The sequence below is a fragment of the Motacilla alba genome, chromosome 5 (assembly GCF_015832195.1).
Source record: "Motacilla alba alba isolate MOTALB_02 chromosome 5, Motacilla_alba_V1.0_pri, whole genome shotgun sequence".
Classification (NCBI taxonomy): Eukaryota; Metazoa; Chordata; class Aves; order Passeriformes; family Motacillidae; genus Motacilla; species Motacilla alba.
The window spans coordinates 42,032,324-42,058,643 of record NC_052020.1 but is presented as its reverse complement, the minus strand read 5'-3'; the positions used below and the strand labels follow the sequence as shown (position 1 = coordinate 42,058,643).

The following is a 26,320-nucleotide window of genomic DNA, read 5'->3' as shown; positions in this document are numbered from 1 at the left end:
AAACAAACACAGATACATGAATTCTTTGACATTGTTTTCTAACATCTCCTCGGTGCAAGATTGGTCTCTGAATGAAAACAATTCTAATCCAATTTATTTTTTCTCTCTTCTTCCCATTCTTCTATTTTCCAACCCTTTCCTCCCCACTGATCTTCATTTCCATTCATGAACTGTGCTGCTGTCCTTGTTTTAAATACTCAAACATTATTAGTCTTAGAGTACTGGAAGGAATTCCTCTCTAAAATTACAGATTTAAAGGATATCTACTGCTCCATTAATATGAAAGCCTATGAAGTTAAGCCCATAAGTAGGAAGGATATTTGAATAATTCTGATCTCATGAATTAGCAGGACAAACTGCATTTCACAATTTCTTTTACAGTAATCAGGCATGAGTAATCTACTCAAAGACACATAAATGTATGACCCTAATTTTCAAGCTGTAATCAAAAGACTGCTGTGGTGTAAAGTTTAATCCCAAAAGATCCATAAAGACAGAAGAGCAAGTTGATGATCAGCAAATTCATTAAGCAGGGTTTGCACTTTTATCCTTTATCTTCTATGAATTGGTGAGTTGAAAGTATTGAAACTTGTGAACTTAAAAAGTTACTGTTCTTTGAAAACCAGCTCTAGGAAAACTATTAGTAGTTTAAGCTGCCTAAAATGCAGGTAAAGCCAAAGAGTATACTTAAAATGCCTAGTTAAGCTAGTTCCCAGATATCTAAGTGTCTATGAGAGCTGATTTTAAATTACTTTTGAAATGCAGCTTTAGAAAATAGAAAAATCATGGCATACAGCAGTGTTATAATGCTGAGTCCTTCTGGGCATTAAGTGCTTTAAATGTATAAGAAAACCTGAGACAGTTAGTTGGCATTTTTGTTGACCATTGATGCAAAAAGGGAAAAGGTACCCTGAACAAACATTTCAGTGCTATAAACAATAAAATTTGCAGTCCTAACTGAAATTACTTAGAGAAGCTCATAAAAAAAAAAAAAAAGTATTCTGCTACTTACCCACAAGGTAATAGAATTATTAGTGGAGTATTTACAAAAATATTCAAAGTTGCTTTACAAACTCTATTCTTGGAAGTACAGAAACAATTTTAAAACTGTCTTATTTGTGCTTTAAAAACACTTGATGTTTGACATTTTAGTTCTGGTATTCAGACCAGGAATTAAAAATGTATTAGTTCACAATCAAATCACCACCTGACTGTGCAAGAACAGCAATTCCCTTTTCCTTTTTAATGAAAATACACAAAAAACTTAATCTCATCAAGAATGGATGTGCAGAGAAAGTCACTTGATTTTATAAAAATATGTGTCAAGACTTCCAAATAACTATGAACTCATGTTTCATTGCAAAGCTGTAACTACTTTCAAATCCAAATGTATCTAAAAATGAAACTAATAGTAAGAACTATTCAAATATTAGGCTAATTAATTAATTGAGACATATGTTTGCCAGCTAACTTTTCAGAAATGTTAATATGCTACTTAAAATTTTATCCGAATTCAGTAACATTAAAAGAAGCACAAACATTTACATATTTAAGTGGAATCTAATTTCATTTACCAGACACGTTTCTCATACCTGCCTTGCACTATTGATACATTCTTGAGTCTGTTTAAGCCCAGAATTCAGAAATTGCAAATCTGGCTTTAGAATAGCAATATAATCATGTTATGCTGTGATACCTATAAAGACTAAGGATATCCAGATCAGCAATTGTGAAATGTTTTAAATAAGCTTTTCTTTTCATTGTATTGTAATAAACTGGGTCCCCCTCTCTATCTTCTGAGACTTAGTAGCTACCTTAGCTTCTCTCACTTGTTCATCTACTTTCATGTTTTATTCTCCCCCTGCACCCATGTTATTTTATCTGCATGCACCTGTTTAAGCCTTTGCACCACTGGCACCAGAAAACTGGCTTAGGCTCCCAACATTCCCTACCTCAGACTGCAGATTTTAACAAGACTGTTTTGCACAGCACTCATCCCAGCTCTGAAATTCCCTGCAGGTACACAGCATTCCCCCACAAATCTCTTCAGTCTTCCTCTCCAGGTGCTTCTCTCTTCTTCCTGCAGCGCTGTATCCCCTGGCCTGGCATCACGAGCTGTCCAAGAGAAGGGCAGCCCTCGCCCAGAGGATGGTGGGGCTGCTCTGCCCTTGGCTCCATCTCACTGCAGAGCTGCAGAGTGCTCCCCCACCAGCTCTCCAAATGATGTCACGTATATGAGGGCAAGCCACTTGAACAAGAACCTTTGGCCTTGTTCCCAAATGCTGAGAGGACTTTTTATGTGGTTTTGTAAGAGGAGAATGCTTTATGAGTTAGGAGAAGAGAGTAGGGAGAGACCAGGGGAGGGTGAGCCAAGACACAGAGAAAGGAGGAAAAGAAAGAATGAGGTTTTGAGGTTCTGTTTGCAGGAATGTCTCCCTGAGAAACAGAGACCTAATTACATCAGGTTTTCATTTAGTGTAATGTTACCAAGCTTCAGTTCTACTAGTGAGGCAACTACACACAGACACTGATTACTAATCAGACCCTTTCACATTTACACTTACAAAAAAGACATACTTATGTAATTTTATGAGAGGGACAGATCTGAATTTGTAAACAGACATGCTTAAAAAAGGTAAATACAAAAAGAAGAAACAGGAAACCATTGTAAGACAAATTTAACACAACTGGGCAGAAAAAAAAAGCAGCAGAAGTTTGTTCCTTATTTACATTCCATTAATTACCAGCAAAATGAGATGTGGTTCATTAAAATACAGCAGGTGATAGTATCCTTAGTTTGCAGAAGTTGCTCAGTACTTCAAAGGCATGGATGCATAAAAATATGACCTATGCTTAAAGAGCTGAGGTCTGGAAGGAACAGAAAGTCAGGACAGAGGTACATGAACCAAATGAGGACTGAGAAAATGGATTGCTGAAGATCAAGGCTGAAGTGCACTAACTAAGCTTGACAGACAGATCATGATGAACACAGGATGCCTATTCACATAACACTTGGCTTAAAGCAAAGCATTAGTTTCTCCCTTCTACAAACACTGAATTTTCTCTTGAAAAGTTCTTATGTCTAAAAACAAATGTTTTGAGAATGAAACTGTATATATAAATTTCAGTTAGAGTAAAAAGATTATTTACATAAAGCTGCACTTTATGGAAGTTCAAAGAAAAACAAGCTGTAAAAATAAAACTGTGAAAAGACTTTTCAAAACTGTTAATCTCAACCTCCTTTAAAATACTTTGTAATAATCTTAACCTAGTATTATTTTAGCAATAATACTTAAAAAATACTACATAAATGCATTAAATTAATGCTGTATTATCCTGTTGTTTGTAAAGTAAATCAAACTCAACAGTGATAAGTTTTAACAAATCAGGAGTTACAGAAACAATTCATGAAAATTATCAAATCTATAAATTGCTTTCTTTCACAGCTTATATGCAACTGTCTAACTTGCCAGATGCTAGGATATTCCCTGATTAAATTATACATGTGCCTTACTTCCAAACAGATTTTATAAACCTGGTAAGTACTTTTAAGTGGTAGAGGCGGCCCTTCTTTGTGGGCTATCTGCAAAGTCTTGGGGTTTTCCTATAACTTTTGTGAGCAGAGTTCTGATGTCTTGTCCTGGGTAATATTTTTGGCTCTTGTGCAGGAAAAAAAAAATCTTTTTTGTCTGTCTACAGTTTCTCTTGGCAGTGCTTTGTGAGAAATGCAAGGGGTCCCACATTACCATACCCTTGTATAGTGGAGCAGGAAACATTCCCTTCACGCCTTCCCCACAAGCCTGTGCCAGGGGTGACATGAGAGTCGGTGCCTGTGAACTCTGCTGACTCCTGCACAGACCTGCAGCTTCCCAGTCACGGACAACACATCCTGCCCTGGGTACTGGAGTGGGTGTGATTTTGGAGCTTTCTGGAGCATTTTATCTTTCATTTCTAATAAGGTGAACCACAAAAGAAGTACCATATGAGGAATTTGTAGTACATAGTGGCAGATACTTTATTCATTGCTGATAAAATGTGCTGCCAGTAAATGTTTCATTAAATGTTCATTTGTGTTAAACAAGAAATTTTAAAGACACAGCAGCTATGAAAGGGGAAGACAGAACATGGACACAACAGGCTTAGAAAAAAACATCAACAGAATAGGAAATGGTATGATAACTGAAGGTAAGTACTGATATCACACCAAAGCCTTGCTGTGAAACTCAGGAATACTATTGGAGCATGTTGTTGGCCTGAAGTAGATCTCAGGATCCTCGCACTCTGCTTCTAGATATGCCAGTCAGGTTCTTGTTCTCTTAGAGGAGTCACTTACACTTTCCAGCATTAGTTTCTCTCTTCATTAACAATAATTATATTTTTCTCCTGTAACTTTGTTAGTTTTTCTGATTCACACTGTGTAAAGTAAAAGGAAAAAAATCATAGAAAATACAGCAGTGTTAAATCACCATCTAATTCAGTCTCCTTCTCTGAGTGAAGATTAAATAAATCTATGGAATTTCAGATCATACAGCCTTAAAGGCGTGCAGTGGTAGAGACAATGTCTCCAGGAAAACAATTCTAGTGTTTATTACCATAGGAATAAATACCAGCCATAAAAATACATTTCCTAGAGGTTGCCATGAGTCTCGTCTAATCTACTTTAACATTATTATTAGTTTTTCAAACATGAGTGTGAAAATGGGTGGTAGCTTTCACCCCTTGCAACAACCTTAAAAAAATCAGTCTGCCTCTGGCATGTTTTCTTTCTGGACACAAAAGACTTTTCTCTCTGACCATGTTTTCTGGATCCATGGTGACCAACAGTGCTCTCCCATGGAACCTCTGCAAACAAAAATCTCTGAAATATGCCAAACTGTAATTCAGCTGAGCTTTACAACAGTGGCACACTTTCCAATCCCTCTTTTGAATTAGTAATGGAAACATGGAAGAGTACCAGATACAGGAGGGGTCCATTTGAGCTCTCTATTCAATACATTACATTCTCATTTTGACAGGGTTCTTTCTGATGGATGACAAGAATTCTCTGGATGCATCTCAGCAGTTCTGTAACTGCCCTTAGAGTGTCACTTGGTGTGGATTGGTCAGAACACAAGAACAAAAAGGTGCAAAAACACTTCCCAGAAGCCTTTTTCCATATTATTCTTGTTCCATTTAATAACCATATAAACACTCTTCATTTTACCAGTGCATTTTCAGAATGATTACTTATTCTTCATGTCTCCAGGTAGTGCCATTTTGCTTTGTGCTTTGCTCCTTCTGATTTTATTTCTTATGCTTATATTACTGTTTTATACTTACCTGCAGTAAATTGACAGAAATAATTCTTAGTTACCATTTTATTTCAACTTGACATCAGGTTCATTATGCACTACCACTAGTTTCTCAGTACATTTATCTACATTTCTATGGGAAGATACAGAAGGGAACCAAAAAGACGTATGGAAAACAAGCACAATGAAATAAGCTCAAAAAAGAGACTGACTCACTCCACATTATGGAGAAAGGAAATGAAAAAAGGAATAGTTAGCTACATAGGAGACAGGAATGATGAACATCATCATGTATGTTATTTCCACACATTCCAAATTTATCTCATCACTGTATTCATTTATTTCATTACAGTACTTACATGTGAGTGACTTTGCTTAAACTGTTGAAGGAATGGGCCTCCAGACTCTGAAGCGTTTCATCTATAGAGATGTAACTAAACACCAGCAAACAGAAAAATAAACAGGTCTCAGACATTGGGAAGCCACAGCTAGTGCCCATAATGCCACTTCATTTGTCATCTCATTATTTTTCTCATCCAGCTATGATGACACTCAAAAAGAGAGCAGGATTTCAATCAGATCAACACTTGGCAGCAGCCACAAGGCCCTCTCCCAGCCCTCATTTTCTTCCTTCTCCCTCTCTCCACCTTTCTTTGCTTTTTTCCAACAGCAGCATCCCCTGTATTGCTGCCCCTGTTGTCCTCTGCTGCTGATGGAGAGCAGCTTGGTGACCCGTGGGGTGCTTCAGGAGAGGACAGCCAGGAGCAGGTGAGGCAATGGAGACTCAGTTGAGGCTGTGCTGTATCAGCTGGCAGTGGGGAGCACAGGAGCTGCAGACACATATGAGGAGTGGGGAGCTGTGTGGTGGCATTGGCTGTGGGGCAGCAGTGTGCACAGGGTGGCAAAGGCACTGTGCTATGCAGGAAAGGCTGCACAGGGGAATTGTGCTTTCCATGGGGCTGCTGGCAGAGCCAGCCATCACTGTTGGATGCTTCTTTGTGTGAAGAAGCTGTGGAGAAAACACTTTGAGGAGCTACAGACTGGCTGTTTGTGAGGTACTCATGAATGTGACCCCAAAGCATCATCCTAAACCCACAAAAAATGTTCCTTATCCTTGACCTTAAAAATACTGAATGTTCAATGTGTTCTTAAGTCAGCAGAAAGTACCAGGTGAATCCCTTTTACCAAGATTTAGTGTATTTGCCTTATTAACAGTGTAAACTAGAAATATCAATTGCATTTGAATATCTATAAAACCTCTTTTACTCAGTGATGCCTTTCTGACAGGAATTAGCTTTGCAATTAAGCACGTAATTTAAATGTTTTTTCTTTCATTCATGTGGAAAAGCAGCACAGGGGAAAAAAAATCTCTGCTTCTGGCTATCAAGAGCACATAGCCATGCATTCGTTTAAGAGAAATTGTAGCTCTAAAATTTTTGTTTAAACAAGGTTCATAAAGAGGACAACTAAATTTTCTATTCAGTACAGATAAAAAAAACAAGTTTATTTGTGGAAATCATATAGTAGACACCATATAGCAAAATGAACTGCTGTATTTTGAATAATAAACACAGTATATATTCCCCTGTTGAAACTTCAAAACGTTTTCTCGATGAATTTGCAAAACCAGGAATGATCTGGTAATTTTCATTGCACAGTTTTCATTGCACGGAAATTATGGGCTGGGAGAGGCAAATGAGACGTGGTACATTAGAGGCCAAGACACACATATAAAAGTTGTAGTTAAAACACAGGTACTGATTCCCTAACCTGAAGTTTATATCAAGAGGGTGGGAGTTCATGTTTTGTGGTAGTAGTAATGCTATAAAAAATATCCAGATGGGCATTGACACCATTCATATTTAAATTGCCAGTGGAGCTTTTGGAGCTAAAGAAGGGCTGACACCCTTTTATATTGAATCAAACTCTGTTCTAAACTAAATTTATCCTTTTTATATATAATACTATACATCATGTGAGGGATATTCCTCCCTCTCCAAAAAAACCCTAAACAATACCCCATCTATCTGATTAAACTGAGATGGTAAATGAAGCTGCAGATATCCAAGAACAATCCCTTAAAAAGATCTTAGGAAGTCTTTATTTCAATATATCTGGATGAAACTATAAAATATAATAGGTGAGGGGCACGCTCAGAGACACAGCAGGAGCCAAGGACCACGGACACTGGGGCACTTAAACTGTGAGGGTGTAAAACCCCAGGGATTCCTTTGTTCAGGGTCCCTCCTTGGAGGCACCAAACTCAGGCTATTTTATTTAGTTATTGAATCAAGATTAAACCATTAAAAGATCTGGACATCTGAGACTTTGCTGTGGGAAATGTGGGGTCGAGCTGGTAATGGTGTGAACGCGACTCTCAGATGGCTCCTAGACGGTCGGACAGGAAATTTCCTTAACACAGCCACCTTTACAGGACAAATGCAGACACAGCTGGTTCTGCTTCTGTGGACTGTATCCATGCATATGTTTGCACACAAAGGAAGTGACACAATGGAAGTATCTCTCACATCACACAAATATTAAAGTTTTGGTGAAAGTCCATCTCTAGTCTAAAAATGCCTCTGGTCTCCAATGCATACTAGCAGCTGAAAATAATTTTTTAGCCAGGACCAGCAATTGAATATGTTAATTTGTTATAAGTGAAATGATTTCCTGTAATTTGCAAACTAAAAAAAAAAAAAAGTTTTATAGCTTTATTTATCACATCAACTTCAATAAAGGAGGAATGGTCTTGTTCACAAATGCACAGAATCCCTTCCTATAACTGGTTCAGGTTAAAAACAATAGAATTATTACCTTCAGTTCTAAAATGTAAGTGGTGAGGTAGCAAAGGTACCCTAATATTTTCTTTTCATAAATTTTTATACACAAAGACAGAATTTTGGAGAAGGAGAGTAATTTTAAACAAAAATTTAAAAGAGTAGTATCAGAAACCAAACAGAACTTACATCCTAGAGATGTTGGGGAGATTGGAAAAAGCATCACTTGGAATTTTTCTTAGATGAGTCTCCAAAAATCTCCTAGAGAAACAAAAATTTGGCAGTTAATATTCTTTGGTATCTACAATTTAGGATTAAAAAGTCCTACACAGTTTCAGCTTTGCTCCAATGTTTTTGTTCTTATCTTGCCTTTTTTTCTGTGTTGCCATCTTTGCCTCATTTCTATTCCTGTTTCATTATGCGGCTTGTTTTGTTTGGTGTGCTCCATCAGTCTAAATTGCAGCTTTCTGCATCATCCCTCCCAAGAACTCAGCAGTCAGTGGTGATAATGGACCTTCCAAAACTCCAGAGCATGACCAGCAAAACATACTTGCCCATTGAAATTAATGAAGTTTCAAGAGAATTCTTTTAATCATTTCAGGCTCCACAACAATATCCCATCCCTCATTCTGAGCAAGAAATTCAGGCATGTCAGCCAAAATTGAATTAGAGCAATTGCAACTACCTCCCCAGAATTCTCCATTTTCTTTGTAATAAATAGTACATTCTTCCTCCTCAAACATCTGATGCGGGGGTGGCATGTACCTTCCCATCTGCAGGAGATTTCAGAAAAACCCGCAATATTTAAGGGAGATACTTATCAACAGCCAGGCTTTGAACAGAATGAATCTCCAGCAGACTCACTCCTCTAAATAAGAAATGAGGAAATGCTTTTGAAAATCACCCTATGATACCTGTTAAACTTACAGATACAACCTGTTGTTGTTAATCTTTGGTTTTCCAATACAGATTGGGAATACACTTACAGAGTATCTAGTCAATGAATAGTTTGAAGCATAATCAAGAACAAATGATAAACTTTTCCCCTAGCTGCTATTTACCAGCAGTTAAAGAAAAAAGAAATAAACAAATTAGGATGATTTCCTGATTCTGTTTTGTTTCATAATGCCAGTATCTGATTACTACAAATATATTTGATTTACATAGGCAAATATATTATCATCTTGAGATTTATCATGCTTCTGGAACTTGCTTACAAGAACTTAAACTGTAGAAATAGAGTTTAATAATAACAATATATGTAGAAATTCTCCAAGGTTTTGTCTTGAATTAAAGTATAAATTAAGAGAATGTACATTCCTATAATCCCAAGGGAAGAATCTACTTCCCCAGTCTACCTACTCCACTCCATATACTTGTTACAAGAATGAGTAAGGACTTCTACTTTTCCAACAGTGCGTTGATGTTTCTCCTGATCTCAATACACCTGGCTGGAAACAAGCCCCCAACCATGGGAATGTCAATTGGTCCAGAGGTTAAGTCCATATAGGTATTATTTTAACATCCAAGGGAGTATCAGTGATATTACTTCAGTAAGATATATTAGGGAAGCAAATATATTATTTTATATAGTTGTCTCTTCATTTTAAAAGAATTTTTAAATGTACATCTACAAAACACAATAAGTAAATACACACCACCCAAAGAATTTCAGACTGAAATAATATTATTTATAATTTGAATCATCTCAACAAAAGCTTTATGTATTTTAATAAACTATTCTCCACCAATACAGGGGGGAAAATTTACCATAAGTCAATATGAAACAGTTTATCAATTTGAAACAAAGTAAAAAATTCTACATTAAAAATTCATTTTTCTGAGAAAATTATAAGAAGCAGTGATCTACTAGCTTTTATATAGGAGAAATAAACATGACAACAAAGTAAAGGCTAGGTAAACAGCTATCGACACATTCGTTTCTAGGTTTTTCTAGCCAATTAAATCCAGCACAAACAAAAATATATTTTTAATTATTCTGAAATAAATGCATTGTAGTCTTTCAATGGTGCAAAAATAGCTATAAAAAGGCATTTCACACAGTGAAATTTGTGCTAAGCTTACCAGAAGATGATTACCACCTAGTGTCCAATGCTAGTATTACCAATGTAGTAGGAATGAGGGAATGATTCACAGAGCAAAGGAACTCTGCAAGTAGAGAATCACTTCTGACTATGCCAGACTACATAGCTGCTTTTGTACAACCAGCAGTCCAACAGAATAACATAAAGTATCCCTCAAAACTGGCCCAGCCCTAAGAAATTAATGAAGTACTAGTTTCCTTCAAAATGAAATTGTACAGGTCAGTGTTTGGGACAAAGAGGTACCGAAAGTAAGCTCTTACTGCTAATGTATCCTCTTCCTACAAACTGAGGTATATATAGACACTCTCAAACTGACAGGCAAGAATTTAGGTTGGGTACTTGTGAACTTATAGCAAATAGACAACACCAGTCCACAATTCTGGGGCTTATCCTTGCTCAATTTGTGATCACCCAGCGCTTCTGACTGGATTTAAGTAAAAAAAAGACTTTACAGGAAGGAATGATCCCATCTTCAGTCAGTTTTCAGATGACACCAAGATGGGCAGGAATGTTGATCTGCTGGAGGGTTGGAAGGCTCTGTAGAGGGTCCTGTACAGGCTGGAATGATGGGCCAAGGCAACTTTATGAGGTTCAACAAAGTGCCAGCTTGTTGTGTCCCCTCCCAGCTCCTTGTGCACCTCCAGCCTGGTGGGTAGTATGAGAAGCGTAAAAGGCTGTGACTGTCTAAGCACTGCCCAACAATAACTAATATATCCCTGAATAACCAACTTTTTTCCAGCACAAATACAAATCAAATCCATCCAATCCATAGCATCATACTTGGTACTATGAAGAAAATTAACTCTATTCCAGCCAAAATCAGGCCACTTCTCTGCAACTTTTTTTTCTTTTCATTTGCTCCCAGGCCTCTTAAGTCCTTTGCCTGGCAGTGCAGCCTGAGGAAATGGAGCATTACCTGGAGTAGAGGGTAGATCAAAGAAGCACTGAAGTGTACTGGACATACATCTAGCAATGGGACCTGACGTGTTGCACCTAAGGTCAATGAGGGTGCTGGCTGATATCATTCTAAGGCTACCCTATCATCTTTGAAATATCATGGTGATCAAGGGAGGTTATGTCTGAAAAAGAAAAGCAGCATTTGCCTCTAGTGAGGCAAAAAGGAGGATCTGAGGAAAGAGAGGTTAGTGGCTGCTATGTAGTTATTTTTTGTGGGCAAGTAATCTCATACATTTGAATGTCCTTTTGCAGACGCTATGTACATGATCAGAGGCAAAAAAAAATCCTTTATTTTCATCTATATTTCTATCTTAATAATTCCTAACATTCAGTTTGACTTTTTGACCTCTGCCGAGCAGCTGGCAGCAATTATAGGCACTTAGTGGTTCTCTAATTAAAAGCAATAGTAGCCAGCAATTACAGCCTATTCTTACTCTCTTTCCCTGTAGGAAGTGAGCCTCTTCTGACTGCTCTTTTCTGAAATTTCATGGTCCTGTTTGAACATTCTTTGCAGCAATTTATAGGCTTTTAGTTCAATATTTCAGAAACACAGCTCTTGTCTATTGTAGTTAGAGTACGTTTTATAGCAGGCCATCATAAAAGTTCAGGGTAAAAAAGGTAGCAGTACTGAGTTTAGGTCAAAATCAAAATTTGGTTCAAAAGTAATGAAATAGGTACGTCTGTGATCACAATACAAGAAAACATATGAGGGTGTAGTGTTTTAATATGGCAATTGGGTGAAGTCCAAGGTGACCGGAAAGGACAAAGCATTGTACCCATCTTTTACAAGGGTGGAAAGGAGGACTGGGGTAACTATTGACCTGTCAATCTCATCTCTGTTCCTGGGAAGATCCTCCCAGAAGCTATGCTAAGGCACATGGAAAACAGAGAGGTGATTTGAGACAGTCAGCACAGCTTCACCAAGGGCAAGTCCCGTCTGACCAACCCAGTGGCCTTCTCTGATGGAATGACTACATCAGGGGACAAGGGAAGGGCTGCAGATGTCATTTATCCAAGGCTCCAAGTCCACAGGGCAAGGGAGGGGATTCTGCCCTTCTGCTCTAGTGAGACCCCACCTGGAGGACTGCATCCAGCTTTGGAGTACTAAATATAGGAATGATGTGGAGCTGCTGGTGCGGGCTAAGTGGAGGGCCATGAAAATGATCAGAGAGCTGGAACCCCTCTCTGTGAGGAAAAGTTGAGCTTCTTCTCTCCTGGGCTTTTTCAGCCTGCAGAAGAGAATGCTCCAGTGACCCTTTATTGCAGCTTTCGAGTACTTAAAGAGGGCTTCTAACAAAGTTGGGGACACACTTTTTAGTAGAACCTGCTGCAATAAGGCAGAGCGTTATGATTTTAAACTAAAAGATGGTCAATTCAGACTAGATGTAAAGAAGACATTTTTACGATGACTGTGGTGAAACCCAGGCACAGATTGCTCACAAAGGTGGTAGATAAATCATCTCTGGAAGCATTCAAGGTCAGGCTGGATGGTACTCCAGCCAACCTGATCTAGTTGAAGATGTCTCTGCTCCTTCAAGAGGTGGTTGGACTAGATGGTCTTCAAAGGTACATTCTAACCCAAACTATGGTATGATTCAATGCTAAATTATAGTATTATGTTTCAATTCAATTAAATTATTCAATTCTATATTTATGTATCTGCTTATTTGTGAGAAAAAATTAGCTCAATCAATTAATGTTGTGATTCAACCTTTCTTCATAAAGAGTGCCATTTAAAATGCCTATTTCTTTACATTCAGACAGATGACACTCACTGGCTGGAGTTCAAGAGATAACTAATCTTCTTTTAGTGTGTGTCAGCAGCTCATTGCCTACATTTAGGCTTAAATTGTAGTGTTTACTATACCTGGTCTCAGTGCTTCAACTTGAGTCCATAGCATTGTACTTTGCAAAATCCTGAGTATTGTCTCCCATTGACCTGGGTGAGGTATCAGGGCGCTGGCTGGTTTGTACAATCTTGAATAGAATAGAAGGTGTTGACATAAAATGGCCTTTTGCAGATGGCTCATTTCTCATTTTGAGTAAAACAAGCTACTTTTTCAACTCTCTAAATTACTATTAGCAGCTTCACAATATATATTGTTAATTTTTTTGAGACTCTTTAATGTGTATTCTGTGAACATAAGAATATGTAAGTGCTGAGTCCAGCACAACACAAAAGCATGTTTAAAGTTGAGTTTTTAAGTAAGTGAGACTGTATCTCATTTTCCCTATTCCTGTTTCCGAAGATTATCATTTCACAGTAGTTTCTCTGAACTGCATGTGGGAAGGTTCAGTCACACTTGGTGATTAAGGCAGATCATTTAGACATTTTTAAAACACTTCCTGAGACAGTCCAATTTTCACCTAATATATAATCACCTTTTATAGACTGTTTGGAGCTTCTGCAAACCCATGTTAAGGAAAACATCAAACATTTCTTGATTTTGCAAATATATAAACAGACTGTATGAGTCAGAATCACGAAAGTTGCCCTTTCCACTGATATTAGCTATTTGCAAAAAAATCTGTAAATTATTCTTAGTAGTCACATGGATTTTTTTGGTAAAATTTAAGTTTTTTCTTTCCTTTCACAGATGTATCAATAAGCTCTGTTTCCCAATTCAAGAGAAGGCTGTTGTGTGCTTCTGAAGTGTAATGGGTTGGAAATGTTATGTCAAAAGAAAACAATCTAATGAAAACTGATTATAAAAGCAATTCAAGATTCAGTGTAGTGTAACACTTACAGAATCAGTCTGTTAAACCACGGTTGAACTCAACTCCCAAAATAAGAGTTTTTTAACTCTGGTATAAACTACTCTTTTCCTACTATGATGATCAAAACTCGTCATCTCAAACAAGGAAATGATACTAATTAATTTCTACTGCCTTATCACCAGTGACTTCTGTAAAAATGTGTGATATTCTCATTGAGGTTAGTCTCTTCACAGCATTTAAAAAAGAACTACTTGCAGTCCTCCTGCTTTCTGTTGAGCAAACTATGTGTGTAGTTCAAAAATGCTGAAGTAATGCTTGTTTATATGTCTTTTTGGTTAGTGCTTGTACAGTTCCTAGCACTTGATAGGTTTCTGGGCCATGACACAGGAAATTTAAATGTTCCAAATGTACAAGAAATGTTACTGATACAATGGCTGATATGGAATGAAAGAAAATATTGTATTCAATGTTCACAAGGTATTATTTTGGTCTTTAGCAGTTTCTCTATTCCCTTAGTCCCTCATTCCTGTTCTTCATCTGCTCACTTTGAGTTGGCCTGTGTATGTATAGTAAAGCAGTGCACAGTTTGTAAGTTACTTCAAGAACCCTTAGAACAGTTCTTCAATTTACCATTGGGATTATGAACAAATCCTTTGACTGTAACATTTCAATTTAACTGAAAAAATAATACATACTAATTTTTCGACCTAGTGTATTGGACCTACTGTATGTCAAATGCAGAATTGTTGTGTGTTAATAGCAGGATTAAAGAAGCAATACAATGCCTTTATAAGCAAAATATGTAGGTAAATACAATAACAAGCCTCAGAATTGACAAGAAAGTATAGTTTTATGTAAAATACAGTATTTAGGAAACGTTTTATGTTGCAGCCATGTACATAGAATTATTTCGATCATTACCTGAAAGGCAATTGATAAAACAATTTCATGGTTTTTTTAGTAAGTATAATGGAGTTTGGTAAAAAAAAAAAATTAATTATTTTAAGAAGGTTCAAATCTGGCTCTGTCTTCAGAAATAGTCAAATACTTTTACAAATGAAAATAACCACATATTTTTTTTAATTAATTAATTGCAACTAAAACATTATTTCAAAATGTGTAGCCATTTTATATTACCTACAGAATATACAGAATATATCGGCATTAATCAAAAGGCAGTACCCTACCTATGGCAAATTTACTGGAGCAAATGCAGAACTGTAGCTTAGTACTTAATCTAAGGAGCATTTTCTTGAAGACTGTACTGGTTTTGTGTCTATTTATATACCAGTTCTTCTGTCCTTGCCTAACATCCTCTTGTTCAATTTCAATCAAATTTGATTATGTTGATATGAAAATAGCACCTGGGTACAGGATAGAAGCCTTACTGATGGAAGGGAAGGGAAGGGAAGGGAAGGGAAGGGAAGGGAAGGGAAGGGAAGGGAAGGGAAGGGAAGGGAAGGGAAGGGAAGGGAAGGGAAGGGAAGGGAAGGGGAAGGGAAGGGAAGGGAAGGGAAGGGAAGGGAAGGGAAGGGAAGGGAAGGGAAGGGAGAAGAGAGAGATTAAGTTATTTTAGTAAGTGAATGCAGGAGATGTAATGCACACTGAATAAGAAGTAAAACATTATTAGTTTTATTGTCAAAGAAAAATAATTAAAAACAACTAGAAATAGATTTATAAAATGAAAATAATTGAGAAGTGTATTGAGGCGATGCTGGGATAGTGATACCACCTGAATATGTCATCATAATGATGCCAAGAAGCATTATTACAATAATTCAAGAATTATGATGCAATTATATCTTTGGAAAAATGTTCAGTAGGGTTTTGGTAATCTGTATGTGTAAGTGTGTAAGTAAACAAAAAAAAAAAATCTTACACTGAAAAAAGGTCATCTCCAAAATCAATATCTGTGCATTCAGGAATTCTGGATAAGCACCTGCATTAACTATATTTGGGTAAATAACAGTTTAAAATGAACACACTTTTCTGGCTTAAGTTCATGTCACTTTTCTACTAAAAGAGTTAGAAATAAACTTTTATTGGAATTTCTTGTAAGCATTTCTTAAAAATTGGTTTGCCCCATTCTTTTAAAGTAGTAAAAGAGAAATGAGAACAGCTCTGATTGAATAATCAGAATGAAACTTTAATTGGAGTTTCAAGATCCTGTGCATTGAAAAGAGTTCATCATCTCCAAAAGCTGGCAAAGTGTTCCTAGACTCACCAGTCTCTTAGTTCTACAAACCCTACAAGACTGAATAGCCACACAAAAAAGTTTTTAAATTGGCAATCTTGAGGTTCACTCATTACCACCAAGAAGCCGAATTACTTTGCCTAAAGTAACAAATTTGCCACATTTAGGGAAAATTGTATAGAGTTTCAACATAAAATGTGCAATATGTACAGCTACATATCTCACTTTAAAGAAGTGTATATTTGTTCTTAAGGTTAACAGAAACTTCAATTATTTTGGAATCTTTTGTCTTTGATTCAGAACTGCTGCCTATTGTATGGCAAAAGGATGGAAACATGATGGAATCAGGGGCACACACTTTACAATCTCACAAAATTCTGTGTGTTGTTTTAACTGCCACGTGCAAATAATCCAGTCTGAAGCATCCGAAAGCACTCTGAACAAAAACCACATACAGGTAAATGTTATGACTCCCATTTAACATATGGAGGGAAAGAAATCTTGAGACATCGGGTACAGTCCACCAGACTTCAACAATTCAAATAAGAGAACAGAAGGAAAATAAACACACTTTATCCAGAGAGAAAACATCAAACTGAAGTAAAAAACAGTGGGTTTTGGTTTTGGTTTTTTTATTGTTTTTGGTGGTTTTTTGGTTGTTTTGGTTTGGTTTTTTTTTGTGTTTGATTGGGTTGTGTTTTGTTTGCCTGTTTGTTTGGGGAGGTTGTGTGTGAAAATTCTGTTTTCCTTATTTCCTCAGATAATTCTCCCATTTGCTTTCAAATAAAAGACTATGCAGCACACATTCTACCACTTCTACCATGCACTACAAAATCAAAATTGTCGTTACCTGGAATATTTTCTTGACATGGCAGGGAGTACACATCTTGAGAAGTTTGCAATGGTCACTCCAATAGGTGCACATAATTAAATTTCACCCCAAATAAACAGAAAAATATTTCTCTGTTGGAAATAAGATCTTCCCAGGGTATTTCTGTCTTTTCAAAACAATGGCTTATTATTTTTCAGCCCCCATTACTACAGGTGTTAAAAACACTAGAATTCCAGTGGCCCAAGTGCTTTATTTGTGGAGCTGTATGTAGAGAGGTACTTCTCAGCCATCAAACCAACATATTTCAAGGGAAGTATCAAATTTCATTATGTGATCTCATTGTTTCTATTAACTATTTAAAATGCCTGTACAAAGGCATTTTCTCCTATAAACTGAAGCTGCTATATTTTCTAACTTATCATGGCAGATTTCAAAGAACATACTACATGGTGCATGTCATAGCATCACTGCAATTTCAACCTAAATAAACTGTGTACATAAAAGTATAATAACAAAAAAACTTGTATAATTTAAAATCTTATTAACCGAAATACTGCAGTCTAACCATCCAAAAATTAAAGGCAAGCAAAAATAATGGAAATAATATAAATAGTTTTTCTTTCTTTGTAGGCAAGTGACCAATTTAAGCTTTTACTTTCAGTGTTAAAAAATCTGAGAAGCATTCAAATAAGTGCAAATAATTTAATTGTTCTCATTTATTTAAAGTCCTGAGAATCATTATCAAGACATAAACAAATCAATCTGTTACTAGTTTACCTTGTAATTAAATCAACTGAGTTTGAGTTCATTTACTTTATCAGAAAGTAATCTGTATTTACAAGTGAACCTTCCCAGAGAGGGTATAAAACTTTTGTACCTCAAGAAACAAAGTAAAAGCCTGGAGTGATTCATCTGCTCAGTTGTGGCTGGCAGGTGCCATTTCAGTCTCATTACAGTATTTGACTGGCAGATATGATACATGATGATCATCTGGATTGGCAGCAGGAACCCGGACAAGATCTTCTACTGTGCCCGTAATGTACCAAACACTTTGGCTGAGCTACCTGAATTACTCTATCACTTTGGCAAGCTCTAAATTTGCTGCTTTATCCCATACTCCACACTTTATTCTGAAGTACCGTCTCCCAGACAGTATACTTGGATTCTCAATTCTCATGGATTCTTTTCCTTTTCCGGCTTTGACAAAGAAGCTGAAATTGCACAGAGGATTTTGTGGAGGTCTTTGTGAGGTGACGCATCCAGTTCCTATTGGTTTTTAATCACAAAATTGTGTTCGATCTACCTTTCCTTCCCCTCATCCCCCAAGCACTTGCCACACAGAATCCAGCCTACTGCCCACTTTGCCCACAACCAGCCCAGTTACTTATTTCCCCACATTTTTCACAGAACTCTTAAGATCCAATGAACCATCTCTTAACAGCTCTTCCTACCTCCTCCTGCCACACGCAGAGTCTGCACACTGCCGTTCCGCCACCCTGTACCGCCCAGGTAATGTGCAGCACCTCTCCCCTCTCACCACTTCCTCATCTCATAGGACACCAGCTCAGGACATCTCCTGCCTGCAAAGGATGAACACTCACAGCTGGCTTCCCTAAACCACCCCAATGTACTCACAGGGTCTGGGTGTCCTCCGGAAGGCTGGGAATAAAATAGATGTCCCTGCAAGTGATTTTGTAGTCCTCCCAGTCAGAGCACTCGCAGAAGGCTGAAGGACACCTCTCTGTACCCTGGCTGCACAGCACCAGCACCAGCAGCAACTGGTGAAGGAAGGCTACCGTGAGGCACAGCATCTTCCGCCGTCCGCCCCCGCTCTGCCCCTCGCTTCTCCGGGAAGACGAGGAGATCCCAGAGCTGCACGGGCAGACCGCGCTGCCCCGCCGGGAGAAGCTGCGGGGAAAGGCGGCACCTGCGCTGGACAACGCCGCCTCCTCACTAAGCGGGGTCAGGAAAGGTCTCAGCAAGCCCTGAGCGCCCTCGCCATCGGGCAGGGTCCCTCTCCTCGCCCCGGCCCCGCGCCCATCCCGCCGGCCATCCTGGACCCGGCCCCCGCTCCTCCGCACCGCTCCTGCGGGGTCCCCCGGGGCGAGTTCCCCGGCAGCGCCCGCTCCCCGGCTCTCCCCGCGGCCCCGGGACCCGCCGCTGCCCGCGCTCCGTCCGCAGCCCCGGGGCTCCGGGACCGTCTGCACTGCGCGGGGCGAGCGGGCGCTCTGCCCGGCCCTGCCCAGCCCAGCCCCGCTCTGCCCGGCCGGGGCGACACCCGCGCCGGCAGCGGGACCGGCCCGGCGAGCCGCTCCCAAAGGCAGCGGCCAAACGTCGGACCGCGACCATTCCTGCTGGCATCTTTGCAAAAAGGAACGGGAGGAAGGGGGCTGAGTAAGAGCCACACTAACTCACCTGTGAAAGCAGTGAAGTTAAAGCAGACCTTTGCAACAAGCAAAAATTCACTGACTGCAAGTTAGATAGGCTTTAAACGTATATCAGTTAAAAAAGAACTGAAAGTTCAAAAGAGTGATTTTGAAAATGACAGGATAGAGCAAAAGAGGAGAGAGTAGCATTTCCCACATTATCAGTCAAGATAAAATCCATTCACCAAAGAAAAAAAAAGGGGGGAAAAACATCTAACATTGACAGAAATAAAGTGGAATTATTGTCACCTTAAGTAGGTACACAACAAGAAAAATGTCAACATAAATGTTTGTAGTCTTCAGAGGAAGAAACTTGAAAATGTAACCTCTATGCACAGTATAAATTAGATTACAGTATTCTTAGATAATTAGTTCCCCTCCAGCTACATTAAGAGCTATTCAAACGTTTTGAGTACAATACATCAGATACTATTTTGATATAACTCTTTAAAAGTACTTTAAGTCAGTTCACCAGTATGTGTTTCCTAAATGTAATGAATCCCCTCAATACATCTTTTTAAGGTAAGCAAATGATACTACGGCCATAAAGAAATTTTAATATAAATCTTGATCTTATGGGCTTGTGTTAAGCAGTTAGATGCTGTGTAAGTGAGGAATCCCATCAGTCACACTTATCCCATTTAGGATGGGGTATCCTTTGGGGTGTCACAGAGAGGGGTCAAGCTGAAGCACCCAGAAGAATGTCCTAGAGAATTTCACACTGCATTGCATGAATTCCCTTAGAAACACTGGCTATCCTCTGCCCTGTTCAGTCATGTCCTTCTGACACACTGCTCACATCTGTAACTCACCTGCAGCCCTAAGAGCCACCACTCACCACCAAATTTTGGTGTCTGTACCAACCTGACAAAATAACAAAGCCACAGGCAGATCACTGAATTTCAAGGTAAATGAACAAAGGAGATACACAGTCCACAGAGGCACAGATGAGACAAAATTGTGATTCAGTCTTGCCAAGTCAGACATGGGGCTCTGTAACTGCTCACCACTTTGGCCAATGCTAAGGGAGACGACCCCAGCATAATGTAAGGCAGACTGGCTTGCTCGAGGCTGCTACCAAGGTGTCCAAGGTTGCCATCTTTCAGCAGTGGGATCATGTTCTTTCCCAGTCAAGAGCTAATGACACATTTCATGAAAAAGAAAGTCACAAAGCAGTACAGGTTCTGAGAGTGGAAACACACCTACTTCTGTGCTGCTACCCCATCTGGTACTGTCCCAGCCATCTTGTCCTCCGTGGAAACTAGATGCACCATATACTGTTTGGCATTGCAGAGAGTCAGGAAGTACAACAGTACCACAGTTATTACAATTTGCAAAACCTTCACTCGTCCAACACACTCAGGCTAATATTGCCTGGCATTCATGAGGCATAGCCTGTCTTCCTGTTATTGGAATCATAGAAAAGATAAAAATTCTCATCCACCCACGATATCAGTTGTGGGACACAATTGTATTATTTCATAATAATTTGAGGTCTTATTGATCTCTGAGGACAAATCACTGGAATGGGGTAGGGGAGCAAGCTCAGGGTTCTGTACTGTGTTCTCCATTCAATCCTGCTGATCTTTCCCAGGTTTGGAAACACCACCTCAGTGCCCAACTGTACTATAGGGAGGCTTTTGCCAGGATCTGTGGGACTTGCCTTCTTTTTTCTTCTCATGCTGTTGTGGTTCCCATGGCCATAATTTTAAAAAATTAAATGAAGATATATCAGAGATCAAACAAACATAAAAGATAAGTGGATTTAGGTTTTTTTTTAATCCTCTACATAATGGGAGTAATCAGCCACTTAAGTCTCACCTAATGTGTTTCATGTTACAAAAATCATGCAGTGCTATACCTGTCCTCATTCTCCTCTGGTTTTCTGCTTCTTACTGCCAAACTAACAGCTTGTCCCAGGGACACTGTACACCTTATCAAAAATGAGAAGTTAAACTCTCTGTACCTTTTGGCTTTGGCAAAGAAATATTTTGGTTGACACAGGCTGACAACAAAGCATACAAAACTATCTAGCAAAACAAATGTATCATCAAAGGAATTTCTGTTGGCTTTTGGACCTATCTCTTAGCTGTCATGAGCCTATTCTACACCTGAGTTATTTGTTTCATACAGCAAACAGTATTGCCTGGCACTGTCCAGAGGCAGCTTGTCAGCTTCAAGCAGTGTAAAATAATTTTCCAGCCTAATCTCTGTTTTTTTCACAACCAATTTTGATGACCTAGTACAACTCTGAGCAAAACAGAGGAGTTCTTACTTCTTACAACATGACCTAGTTTGCCAGAAAAGACCAGAGATGTGTATCCCATCTCTAATTACAGTACCGCTGGAGTGATTTGTTGCAGTGTCTTGTGTGTACTCTCTGGCAGCCTGCCTCTCTCCCTCTTTTATTCCAACTTCAGTGTTACTTTTTATGTTTCACTGTGTATGGACAAAGCAAAGGAAAAACAGATTTATTGGTGGGAAGATAAGTAGTCCCAAGATTGGAGTCATTTCAGTAGGCTGTCATAAACCAAATACTCACTTGCCTGCTGTACTTACCATTACTAATAGGGTAACCTGCATTAGTTACTCCATCATAATTGTGTTTCAGTTTCCTAAACAAGAGGAAGGGTAATTTGCTTCATTGCTCTTTCACCAAGAGCAAAGTATTTACTTTTCATTTATTAGGGAAAAGGAGCATGCACATAAATACTGACATCAGAAGCTTTGGCATGGCAACAGCTCTGTGGCAGTGGTGAAAGTCCAGAAAGTGTTAATGGAAGGAAAAGTATCTTCTCAGCTATTTCTAAGGGATCAAAAATGGAAATGATAAATTACTCCATCTAAAAAAATGGCAAAGCTGACACAAAGATTTTTGGAACAGACTCTAGAATAAATAAGAACTGCTTAATACATGATTAATGGGCTTGAACCATAAATGAGAGAAGCAAGGGACTCCTATCACTGGAGGCCTGAAGGAAGCTTTGAAGGAAACAGGACAGAACATGCACCTTCAGCCTGGGAGGAGCTCCAGGTCTGGATGTACGTCCTTCTGTGCTTCAAGACTTGGCTTGCACATTCTGAGCCAGGAACATCAACAGAGTTTGGGGAGAAAAATGACTGTTGCTAACCACATGGTGTTTCTGTGGGCACTGGCTTCACTTGGAAAAATTACATTCTAAGTAAAATGATGTTTGCATTGTGTTTTCTAGCATGTTTAAGGAATTTTCTGGTTACAAGTTTGCAATCACTGCTCAGTTGTTTCCCTCTGTCGGAGCTCTGCCCTGGCTGACCCAACCACCCCAGCACCATATACCCTCTCTGACAGCCTGGGGCTCTGGGTCAGCTCAGGCCTGAGCTATTCAAACACTGAACTCGTTCCCAGCCTGATTCCAGCCCTGTCTTGCTGACTGGTTTTCCTGCATTTACATCAGTTTTGAAAAGTGATGGCATCTAGCAGCTTAGAGTGACTGGCAACTTTTCAACCCTGTAGAATATTAATAAATGTTTCTCTTTTATATACTAAAACCAGTTAATGTATTAAAAGTATCACCAACAAGTGTACATCCACAATTATAAACATAATCCTAAAAACAGACATGCAAAATCCTGTATGCCCCAAGGCTAGAGAAATTACATAATTTTTATCAGTTAGAATGTCTTGTGCTCTGATTCAAATAAACATATAGGAAAGAAAGTCACTTTTAAATCACGGTGTATTGCAGATTTTTTTCCTGGTTCTTTTTCACAGACCCCTGCATGTTCCTATTAATTTAAACACAGCAAGGATTGGCACACATCTTTTTCCACTGGTACAGGCACTCCCTCTAGTGACAGCCACAGTTTCTCATTTAGTACATATCTCAAGCACTGCAAGGCTCTGACTTTACTGAGCTGACAGTTCATTGCACTGGTAAATTAGCAACCCTCATGAACAATCCTATCACACTTATCTGTTCCTTCTTTCATTCCTTGAATTTTGAAGAGAACAGAAGACACCAGAAGTTGGTGCCAAATACGTTGTACAAAAAACCCACAGGGCATTTCAAGCAGTTTGTCACTTTATACGGATGTTCACTGAATCAACGGAGTGTGAAAACATCAGTGAAATGCTGCATTCTTCTCTGTTGAGAGTGGTGGGATCTGGATGGATTTAATCTTTCTCAGCAAATATACACAAAATCCAGGATGGTTCCTGTCAGGACAGGGTTTATTCCAGTTGTAGCCAGAAAAGGGAATGGTCAGGACCTGAAGGCTATTTTATACCACCTGAGCCGTTTGTCAGGTGCAGGGGAAAGGGAATCTCTTCTGGGAAGAGATTCCTTCCAGCTGAGGGAGGGATTCATCTGGTATTTTCTATTATTGCTGGGTTATTCTCCATGGATCGTTTCCTTTTTTATTTAATATGTAATTAGTATTTTTGCTGTTTTCAGTAAATTGTTCTTGTGAACCTGTGATCTTTAGCTTTTATGTCTCCAACTCTCCTCTGCAGCCTGCTGGGGTGGGGAGGGGGGAAGTGGAGGGGAGTGGTGGAAAGTAAGGGAGCAGGTTTGGGTTTTTTCAGTGGGAATACTAATTTGAGGAATACCAATTTGAGGAATACCATTCCTAAACTATGACAGAAATCTTGGCACATATGCCCGCTTACATGTTTTCTGTAACAGTTTTTAGTATCTCAATTTTTATACCAAGCAAGCCTTAACTTGATGGGGATGAAAAACCTATGTCTTAATCATTGCCATAAGCTTTATTCCATATGCATATGTGAAAGAGAGTATTTGTGTGATGCTGCAGCTGACAATGTAGCTGTGTGCAGGCAGCCCTTTGAAGCATCTGCTTCTTCTGCTACAAACTACCAAGTGCTTTTGCTGACTGCTACTTTCTCAGTTGGCACATGCATGGCTAGCCTGGTCTTTAGAACCTGTGGCTGTGCCTGGTGCGTCGGTCTCAGGCACTGGCATCAGCTTCCACTGGAACACTGTGCTAGCAGTAAGTCAGACGTGCTCACACTCAGCACAGATGTAAATACACATCTCATGTATGTACCAGTCACATCCAGGACATGTTACTTACCCCTTCATCCTCTCTGTGATGGCCTGAGAGACAATGCTAGGGCAGGAAAAGAAATTTGCTCATAGATGAATTCTGTTGAGTCTGTGGAATAGTAAGACCACTGCCAGGTACAAAACTGAGAGAAAAACCCTCAGAGAACTCAGGAAAGTTTAGAGCCTGTCTCCCAGGGACCTCCATAAGCAGAAGACTGACCCGAAGGCCTGACTCTCACCCTGCATTTAGACCTGACTATGCCGCAGTTTGCAAAGGAAAGGCCAGGACAATGCCCAGGTATTGAAGTTAGGGAAGACTTATCTCTTTACTACTCATTCACTAATGCTTTGGCTGGCAGTGAACTAAATTATATCCTTACATTCCTGTACTGTGTCTCACCTTCCTTCAGCTCAGATGAGGTTAATGCCTATTAAGCACGACCACAAAGACACAGGGGCCAGCAGCCTTTGCCTGAACTGCTGGTGAAAGCTGCCAGTGTGGGAGACCTGGCTTAGACATGAAGTATGTAGTAATCATATGGCATTCAAGTATGCCTGCTGTATTGTGAGCTCGTGAAAAACAGTCCTGCAGGACAGGAATGAAGGTGGACATTAAGGATTGCTGGCCACGCCTTATTACTGTGCTCAAAGGCCAATGGTCACTGCCTGGAGTGGATTCCAGAGGCAATAGACATAATAAGTGTTAAAAACCCCAGCTCACTGCATTTACCTTTGGAGTGCTCACCTATAGGTGATCAAATATTCCAGTGACTGTTGGCCTGTTGCAAGCTCTGCCCAAGTTTCAGAGGCCCAGGAGACATTTCCTGTAGTCTGTCACAACACTATCCCTTTTCTCTCTTCAAGGCTAGTCAGAGTAGCAGTGTGTAATACCTGGTCGTTTTTACTGCGCACAAGGGTAATGGATACAACATTTGGGAGCAGGGAAATGCGTGGTTTAAGGAAACAAGAAGTAGTCAAGAAACAGGAAGGGAGATGCCTCCTTGTAAGAAACAGCTGCTCTCGTAGCTCACACGCCTTTCCCCAGCCTATCAGCCGTCTGCTCGGAAGCGGAACAGACTCGCCGGTTTACCAGTGCAACAGCTTTTGTTTCTGCTCTTCGCAATCATTTAGCTGACATGTTTGCAAACACCAATATGTATTTTGTAAAAACTTAGCGTTTCACAAACCAACGTTCACAAACACCAGGTCACTAGCGGAACCTCCCCCCAGCGCTCTCCGCAGGCCCAGCAGCCTCCCAGCAAGGCGGGACCTGCCCGGCCCTGGCCGCGCTGCCGCCGCAAAGCCTCTCGGGAGTTGAAGTCCCGCACACTGCCTTTTCCATGGCGGGCCCGCGGCTTGTGGACTCCGTGTCCCATGGAGCGCTGCGGGGGGCCCGGCGCCCGGCCCGCGGCCCCGGCAGCTGGCGGCAGGGCGGCTAGTTCAAGTTGCCATAGCGGCGAGGTGAGGCGGGCGGAAGGTGCCCGGGGACGGGGTGGCCTCGCCTCGGAGCGCTGTGCGGTGCGGGCTGGGGGTGCGGGAAGGGCCGCGGCCAGGGCGGTGTGCGGGAGGCGGCTGTCCGGCTTGGGGCGCCGCGGGCGGGAGCGGCGGCCGCGGGGTTCCTCGGGACGCTCCGGAGGCCCGGCCGGCGGCGGGCCCGGCGCCCTTCTGGGCTCCACGGGCCCGTCTGCGCCAAAGAACCAGGAGACTCAGAGCTGGAGTCGGGTGTTAGTGAAGTTCCCTGCGTGCCCGGCAAGAGGAGGATTTCCAGAGGGCATTACTTGCTTATGAGGAATCCCAAGGAACCGTTTTCTGCACCGTGCTGCTGAAGAGTGCTTGGAGCACGGTGTGACAAATTGATAATTAAATGTGGTACTGATCCCTGAAGGCACGATGGTGAAATATCACCTTATGGGAACACCTTCCTGTCTTTTCCCAGACTCAAATACACTAAAGGAAAGGGCCTTTCAGGTGT

At 40.1% G+C, this 26,320-nt stretch overlaps 2 protein-coding genes across 6 annotated transcripts in view; one reads left to right on the top strand and one right to left on the bottom strand.

Moving 5' to 3' along the window:
- Positions 1 to 19,169, bottom strand: part of TSHR (thyroid stimulating hormone receptor) — a 42,283-nt gene extending 23,114 nt beyond the window's left edge. The window contains exons 1-3 of one of the 3 annotated variants that reach the window (XM_038139461.1): positions 18,513 to 19,169; positions 8,261 to 8,332; positions 5,651 to 5,725 (exon numbers count right to left, since the gene is read on the bottom strand). In XM_038139461.1, coding sequence (XP_037995389.1) covers positions 5,651 to 5,725; positions 8,261 to 8,332; positions 18,513 to 18,688 — 323 coding nt within the window. In that variant the 5' untranslated portion in view covers positions 18,689 to 19,169. Of the gene's footprint in view, positions 1 to 1,952; positions 2,398 to 5,650; positions 5,726 to 8,260; positions 8,333 to 8,756; positions 9,743 to 18,512 lie in introns of those variants that run through there. The other 2 variants (XM_038139462.1, XM_038139463.1) reach the window with 2 other exon arrangements.
- Positions 19,170 to 25,519: 6,350 nt separating this feature from the next.
- CEP128 (centrosomal protein 128) overlaps positions 25,520 to 26,320 on the top strand; it is a 102,799-nt gene continuing 101,998 nt past the window's right edge. For 2 of the 3 annotated variants that reach the window (XM_038138131.1, XM_038138130.1), the window contains exon 1: positions 25,658 to 25,809. In XM_038138131.1, coding sequence (XP_037994059.1) covers positions 25,723 to 25,809 — 87 coding nt within the window. In that variant the 5' untranslated portion in view covers positions 25,658 to 25,722. Of the gene's footprint in view, positions 25,810 to 26,320 lie in introns of all 3 variants that reach the window. The other variant, XR_005257074.1, reaches the window with a different exon arrangement.